The sequence below is a fragment of the Anguilla anguilla genome, chromosome 16 (assembly GCF_013347855.1).
Source record: "Anguilla anguilla isolate fAngAng1 chromosome 16, fAngAng1.pri, whole genome shotgun sequence".
Taxonomy (NCBI): domain Eukaryota; kingdom Metazoa; phylum Chordata; class Actinopteri; order Anguilliformes; family Anguillidae; genus Anguilla; species Anguilla anguilla.
This window is the reverse complement of record NC_049216.1, coordinates 13,536,864-13,544,782: the sequence shown is the minus strand read 5'-3', so window position 1 is coordinate 13,544,782 and position 7,919 is coordinate 13,536,864. Positions and strand designations below refer to the sequence as shown.

General features: G+C 45.7%; 1 protein-coding gene across 1 annotated transcript; it reads right to left on the bottom strand.

The window, feature by feature from the left end:
• leo1 (LEO1 homolog, Paf1/RNA polymerase II complex component) lies at positions 1-6,712 on the bottom strand. The gene is made up of 12 exons (XM_035396862.1): positions 6,606-6,712; positions 5,429-6,076; positions 4,734-4,838; positions 4,482-4,576; positions 4,150-4,298; positions 3,538-3,622; positions 3,329-3,423; positions 3,112-3,246; positions 2,253-2,388; positions 1,820-2,009; positions 1,399-1,496; positions 1-212 (listed from the first exon to the last, which is right to left on the bottom strand). The coding sequence occupies exons 1-12, from the start codon at positions 6,661-6,663 to the stop codon at positions 105-107; spliced, it is 1,902 nt and encodes a 633-aa protein (XP_035252753.1). The 5' UTR covers positions 6,664-6,712; the 3' UTR covers positions 1-104.
• Between the last annotated feature and the right edge of the window lie 1,207 nt (positions 6,713-7,919).

The window sequence follows — 7,919 nt, the reverse complement described above, 5'->3', positions numbered from 1 at the left end:
TTTGTTTACTTTTTTATTTATTTACCTGAGCTGTACAAAAAAATAACCATGAAACTATAAAATAAACATACATTTTTCCCAAGCAATTTCTTTGTTAGAGATTATCACTCATCGTCTTCCTCCTCTTCATCACTGATCACATATTTCTTGGCCTTCTTTGTTGAGTTTTCCTCATCATCCTCGGCCTTCCTCTTTCCAGAACCCTCTCCTTCCTGAAAGGGTTAAAAGGTCAATGAAGATCACAGTTTCTCTTGTACTGACCCTTCCTCACCTCAGTGACACATTAAAGGCAGACTGCAGAGGTGGTTCTTTTTTAAACCATTTCCAAATCAAGTCTCAGTTAAGAGAAGCTACTGACTGTGGGCACTCGAGGCCCCGTTTGACCCCTTGCATCAGACAGAAGCTGGCTGAGAGTCAGAACGGTCTCAGCCAGCTTGAGATAATAAAACAGGATCTCTGGCAATGCCGCTGCACACACAACTGGACAACTGCACCACTTGTTGCCCAACTATATAAATTCACCTGGTAAAACATGGCAATGATTGTCCTTTTAACTGGCTCTAGCATGACTGCAGTAACTGGGACACAAGATCTCGTAAGATATCTCATAGTTTGTATTTTTCGTAGCTTGTTTGTAAATATGAATATGATCCAGAGTGCACCTCCTGAGAAGAGAGCTACAGACTCAGGCTGTGTTTAAAACCAAATCCTAACATACTTTGTACTACGTTAGTATGTACTGTGTCCTACATACTGAAGACATTATTGTGAATAGCTAGTAGTCTACACCGGACAATATAAAATTTAGTATACTTAACCGTGCCACAAACCTGTGGCCGTGAGTAGCCCATTTACTTTAACTAACGTTGTAAACACATCTACAAATCGACCTACTCAGAGTTACAGAATTTCAGTAAATACGCGTGACATTATTCATTAATGTATTTTTATCCATGGCCACAAAAAAATGAAAATGACATAAAATGGAAAATTGTCCAGCGGTTCATGTCATTGCTCTCAGTTACTATCCAAATATTGTACTGTTGTTACTTTCCTCATTTATATTTTTTATTAATGTGCCAAGAGTCATATGTCCAAGCTTTAGGGTTGTCATCCATCCCTTATAATACAGAAGAAAAATAAAATGTTGTGTTCCTTATTGAATTAATAGAGACCACAATCTGCTCCATATTTTCCAGCACATTTTTTCATTAGAAGTTGTTCTTAGCCACATGCCTTGTTTTTGAATTTGCCTCAGGACCAAGTAGCTAGCCAGCTAACACTCCAGCGTTCCAATGTCACTTAAAAGCAAGGTGATGCTGCTGCCATAGTTGTGAGTCATAAATGATTCCTCGCACAGCCTCAAACTTAGGCACAGGTGTGACGTGAGCATCTTACCTCATCGCTGTCCAGCTTCTTGGCCTTCATCAGCCTCTGTGCCCGGTCATCGTCGGAGCCCTCATCACTGTCTGAAGAGTAAATTCTGGCCCGCTCCTCTGTAGGGGGAGACGGTTCACCCGTTTTCAGTGACTGACCACCCGCTTTCACGCTACAGTGCATTTCACATCACTTCCCTTCCAGCAGACTGACTCGGGTGTCTGTGCTAAAACTCCTACAGGAATCCTGGTCAGGACAAGTAAAAAAACTGGTAAGTACAGCTGCTGCCATGCTGCATAACTGATAGGCCTTCGTTTGAATACGTGGTAATCCTTGAGGTGGTGTTGTTCCTGCACGCTCACTGCTGAGGTGATGTTGTGTGAGACACAGGTGTGCGCGCGTGTGCGTGTGTGTGCGTGCGTGTGTGTAAGCCCCCTCTCACCTCGCAGCCCCCCGCTCTTGTACTTGCTCTTGATGGCAGCGAGGCTGATGGACTCTTCGCCCTCCTCCTCCTCGTCGTAGCGGTCGGGCTCCAGGTAGCCGGCGCTCAGGCCCCGCTGGTGCTGCTTCTCGCGCATGCGCCGCTGCTGGGACTCGCGGCGGATGGAGGCGCGCAGCCTCTCCTCCTCTTTCTGCGGGAGACGGGGCGCGGTTCAGACACATCAGGGAGCAGAGCCAAGACGAAAGGAGGATCTCCACTACCGGAACCTCACAATCATCAGAACTCAGGCTTAAAGCACACCTACCACTTCCAGCATCTCTTTCTGACCTTAGTGGGGCTTCCCGCCAAGGACAGAGTAACTTTCACTATGATTGACACACCTCTGTCTGATCTGGTACAGGCCCCGGCCGTGCCCGGGATCAGGTGATGGTACCTTGATCATTTCGTTGCGCTGGGACTCGGGGTCGCGCCCGGCCATGGGCAGGATGCGGATCTTCTGGGTCTTGGAGCAGCGGTCGGCCAGAGACAGCGTCATCTTCCTGTGGGTGGCGCTGTCTGTGGAGTGAGGCCTACGAGAGCACAAACCGCACACTCCATTACGCCATGGAAAACACCGCCACAACCAGGCCGCCATGAGTCAACACCGTGCTTCCCAGCGGCTTCACACTTCCCTATGAAGCACTGTGAGCTTAAAGGCGCTGTGTAGATATGTTTTTGTTACCACTCATCATTATCATTTCATCACACACAGCTATTTAGCTGTTTGAACAGCTGAAAGCGGTCTGAACATGTGACTAGACTAAAATCGGAACTTGCACCAGCATCCAGACAACTCCTTTTCAGTGACTGAATCTCGAATATCCTGAGCAAAAACATGACGCAAGTCTACGAAACCAAGTTTCGCCATGCCAACCTTTCAAATAAAAGGTACATTGAATAAACATATTACGCTTGTATGCGGGATTAAAATTCCTGCTTGATCTGTGAGCCTTTTCTTTAATCGCATTTCAGCCTGTACCCTGAGAATAACCGGCTGTCCAATAGACAAACGGTACCAGCGAGGTTTGAACAATAAGAGGCTTAATCCCATTGGAACTGGGAACACACCAATTCTGAGAATTAACACTGCACAGAAATGTGAATGGAGACTACAAATAAGGGGAGGGTGTTCTTTCCGCAATCCAAATTCAGCCTAATGCTTTAATTGCGACGAGGCAAAGTTCTGAGTCACTGGCCGCGTGCCAAACGCACCATTCTTCGGGGGGCGAGGGGGGGTGGGGGGGCAGCCTAACCTGAAGGTGAGCTTGGTCTTGAACACGGCCTGCCCCTGCAGCCCAGTTCCCTGCCGGATGAACAGGTGGTTGTGATCTCCCTGGAGGGGGGCCTTGTACACGTCGAAAACCTCGTTCCCCAGGTGCAGGGACATGCTGTGGGAGGCAAACAGCGGGGCGTTAGCACGTGCTCCAGCCCCGCCCGTCTCCAGGAGGCCCGCGGCGGACGCGCGCTCACCTGCCGTCGGACCACTTGACGATGCGCGCGTTGCTCTCGCGCGTCTCGTTCCCCTCTTCATCGCGGCGCGCTTTCCACCGGATCGTGTTCTCAACCTGCGCGGTGCGGCGGGGCGAAAGGCCGTTATGCTTCACCGTGTGCGCAACACAACGACACCCAAAACTCAGATTTTAACAGGCCTTTGATAATAACTCCCCGCCCGAGAATACCTTTAGCTTGAGCCTGGTCCGACCCTCTTCATCCAACATCTCCTCATCTTCAAACTCATCTTCATAGTACTGAGGATCAAATGGCCTGAAATCAAATTAAGACGGAGGACAATTATTTACAGAGAAAATGAAGAAAATCGGATTGCGGCCACTGCCCGGTACATCTGGCTGGCCGAAATGGACAGCAGTTTACCTGGGAATCATGCCAAAAACTACTGCCAAGTCTTCTCAACTTACTGCCAAGGACTTAATACAGCCAAGCCAAGGCTATGACAGACCCAGACACACAAAGATCCTCACCAACAACGGAACAGTCCAGATGCTTTGGGACCAACCTTAAGTTGCAGAGGCAAGTACCATTTCATGCACATTACAACACTGTACTTTGACAGAACGAGCCTTAAACAAGTGTTAAACATTTAGACTGGCCTGCAGCCAGTGTTCAGTCAGTCTGGCTAGCTATAAGAAGCAGAAAAGAACATAACAGAATAAAAAAATGTACTGCCCAGTAAAAACAAAGGAAAATTTCCTCTCTTCCAGCTCTTATGCTTACAATACAAAAATAACCATAAATTAAAAAATAATTTAATTCACATAAACGCAGCAATTTACCTGGGCTCCACGCTGAGGAAGTTGGGCAGCTTCACGAAATAGAGGTCACTCCCAAGATCTGTACTGACTTTGGGAATTTCCACCTCTATCCTGGTCTCTGGAACCGGCTCCTCCTCCTGGTGCTCCGTCTCCATCCCATCTTCATTGTCCTGTGGTCCAGGGAACAATGCCACATTACAGAAAGATACCAAAACAACAGGTGTACAGCCAGGGTGCATACACAACTGCAGGATCAAATATCATCACAGCACTTGGGTGTGTATGTGACCAGCACTGGGCTTCGCGTCAGGCAGGAGCACACTGAAACCCATCTGCGATGACGTGCAGCTCACCAGGGGCTGCCCTGGAGTGGGGGGCTTCTCCGCATCACTGTCAGAGGAAATGTCATCTGCCTCGCCAAACAAGTCATCAGCAGCTGGCTTTATCTCTGAAGAGAGAGGCAGGGTTTCCTATCAGTTCACACATCACCCTTATAACATGACATTCAAGTGGAGCCATTCAGCCATGCATTTCTTTTATTCACACGCAGACGCACACACAAACATACACCCATGCAAAGCTATCGTGTCCAGATGAAATGTCACCTTTCCGATTTCCAGTGTCGCTGTCAGAGTCTGAATCTGAAGCAATTTTCTTCTTATGCTTCTGTTGAATAAAATCATCATCGCTGTCACTGCCTTTTGCAGACTCTGAAGAAAAAGGAAAAAAACAAATTCAGGCATGCCGCTGTGCGTGTGAACTTCTCTTCAGTTATGATACAAGCATTCCTCTTACCATGAACCTGCTGGTAACTTGCCAATCTCTCCTCATAAATGAATAGAATTAACAACATAGTCCAAATTAAAGACAGGAAGGACTCGAAACAGGCCATTAGTGTAAAACATTGGTCATTACCAAAATAAAGTTCATCTTGAGTTAAACGTGTGCATTTTATATTCATTCTTTATAATGAACATCATTGCAAAACAACTTTGCAATGTTTGCTATGTTCATACAGTATGCCTTTACATTAAGCACAATCATATTTATGGACACTGAAATATCTATATTGCAGTATTTATGTACTTTAAAAAAATAATGCTAGGTTTACAAATAGAGCCTAATAGTATAACACACGGCAGATCTCTTCCAATGACCATTTATGTCCCAGATTAATCCATCCAATTAAATATTCTGATCTTAAATACTGGAATCTTAACTTTATCATTCCTGGAAAGCAAATAAAATACACAGAATCGTCATGTCTGATACTTCAAGAAGACCATAAATGCTGCCCAACCTGATTTCCGTCTTTCCTCGCCCTCGTCTTCAGAGCGCCCGCGCTCTTCGTCCGAGTGTCTTGGCTTTTCGTCATCGTCTGATTGGTCGCTTTTGGCTCCTCCACCCCACTTCTCGTCGTCGGAGTGCGCTTCTTTCACCGAGCCTTCTCCGTCCGTGTGTGGCGTACCTGGTCCAGATCGCGGCGTGCCAGGGTCTGAATGGGCGCTGCCAGCGTCAGAGCGGGGACTGGCCGCCTCTGAATGGGCACTGCCCACATCTGATCTGGGGCTGGGAGCGTCAGAACGGGGACTGCCTGGCTCAGACGGAAGGCTATGTGGGCCTTCGTGGTCTTCTTCCTCCCGGTGTCCTTCTGAGCCGCTGTGCTGCTCCGCGTCCGAATGCTCGTTGTCCTCTTGTTCAGAGTGCATGCTCGCCTCTGACGGGTTATCAGACCTCTCCGATCGGTTATCGCTTCCACTGTGCTGGCTACCACGGTCATCTTCGCTGTCATCACCGAACAGCTCCTTATTGCTCGGCTTCCCGGCATCCCGTCCATCCTCATCGTCGTCATCATCGTCGTGGTCCCGGTCACTCTCGCTTCCTGAAGCATTACTTACTGACCTGGGTCTCTCTTGCTCTGAATCCGACCCGGACCCCGAACCCGACTCTACGGTTCAGAAAAAAACACAAGTAACTCATTACTTTTCTTATAAGTAGTCACTCACGAAATCTCACCTTGCCACCGAGAGAACAGCTGACCGCACAGTTCCAGCTCCACATATGTAGGCCTACACCGATTTCTAACTAGGTTCATTTCGTCATCATATTCTGACCCTAAGCTTTAAGACAACTACATTATGTGCTAACTAGCTACATATTTACCAAGCATCGTTAACTAAATGATTTGCCAATGTACTGCTAACCTGATTAGCTGTACAATCACAATGCATCGTTAACTAACTACATTATTCTCTTTACTAGCACTAGTAACTTAGTACCCCAGTCATTAATGCATCGACTGAGCATCCACGTACCGGCAGATGACTGCGATGCTTTTCACAACAATTAACGTACAGACCCGTGCATGAGTATAAATAAACTTGATATACAACCTGCTAAAAAAAATAAAAATAAAAAAGCAGTGTGGTACGTTATAAACTGTTTGTGTCAACAACATTTTTTAAAATTATTATTACCTCGACGCTCATTTTCACTATCACCGTCACTCCCGAACAATTCATCCATGTCCGCCATTTCTTCTTCACTGTGGTTCCACGGAAACACAGGAAGTAAAAATGATCTTAGGTTTGTTTCCTGTGTTTGCCGGAGAGTTCAGTTGAGTGGCAATGCATTTATATATCCACAGGGTGGCAATAGAGCGCGCCATACTCTTTTGTTGAGTGGGTTGGTGAGGTCTATGGTTGGTGACAGTCACCAGTGCTCCCATTTTAGGAGCATTTGCTGCGTAACGTTGATGTGTACTAACCGGTACTAACCTATTTTTATACGGTCTATGGTACTAACTGGAAAAATAATGCAGGAGCACACATACTAATCTGGAATTCACTAGAGTGCTCCAAAAATTTACTATTTAGGAGCACACGTGCTCCTGTGAGCATGGCGAGTCCGACCGTGTCATGCAAGTTGACCTCCCAATAGGTGGCAGAATCCACGTTGAGACGAAAAAGAGAAAACACGTGGAATTACTAATACTCTCTTATTTACATTTTAGGGATTTAACAGACGTACTTATACAGGGTGACACAGATTTCACATACAATCCGTTTACCCAGTCTTGCACACGCGTAGGCTACCAATAGCAGTTCCCCAGATGGGAATCGAACCAACGGCATTCTGCTGCATCAAGCCGGTGGCCTGCCCTTTCGGTTCGGGTTCGTACAGTCCCTCTTAATATGCTTGGAACGGACCAAGTCCATTTATTTGGTTTATTTCACAATTTAGCTTTTAATGTAGCCGCGCAGACACAAACCAACGAGAATAATGATTTTCCATGACCACAAAAATCACTAGTATGTAAACCTTAAATATTGTTGTTTCAGTGTTTGGTTTCTGTCCACATATATCCGTTTGTATAACAATGTAACAATACATATGCAACAATACACTTCTTAATGGCAACATTAACTGGATAAATATTGGTTCTGATTTATCACAAGCAGCACATATTTCACAGTGTCCTGAAGTTCAGTTAAATCGATTATGCTAATTTGTTCATGGTGAAGGTTCGAATTCGAAAATTGAACAACCTGATTCGTTTAATTATAGAAGCTGAATGATTAGAACTAAGTTTAATGACAAGGCAGCGCTTTTTATTAGGCATTCAATTGTGTACCCATGGTGAGTTACCTATACTTGTAATTGATCAGAAGTACCAAGCATATCCGGATATGCAAAAAAAAATCTCTTGTGAATTTTCCTTTTCTAATCTTATTTTTGTGGCGTGTATTTAACTTATTTCATAAAATAAAATGTATAAATGCAAAAATATT

Coding starts and splice junctions, on each gene's coding strand:
- leo1 (XM_035396862.1), bottom strand. CDS start 6,663: ATGGCGGACATGGATGAATTGTTCGGGAGTGACGGTGATAGTGAAAAT. Junction 2,389..3,111: donor AAGACCAAGCTCACCTTCAG/GTTAGGCTGCCC, acceptor GTGCTCTCGTAG/GCCTCACTCCACAGACAGCG. Junction 213..1,398: donor AGAAGCTGGACAGCGATGAG/GTAAGATGCTCA, acceptor TAACCCTTTCAG/GAAGGAGAGGGTTCTGGAAA.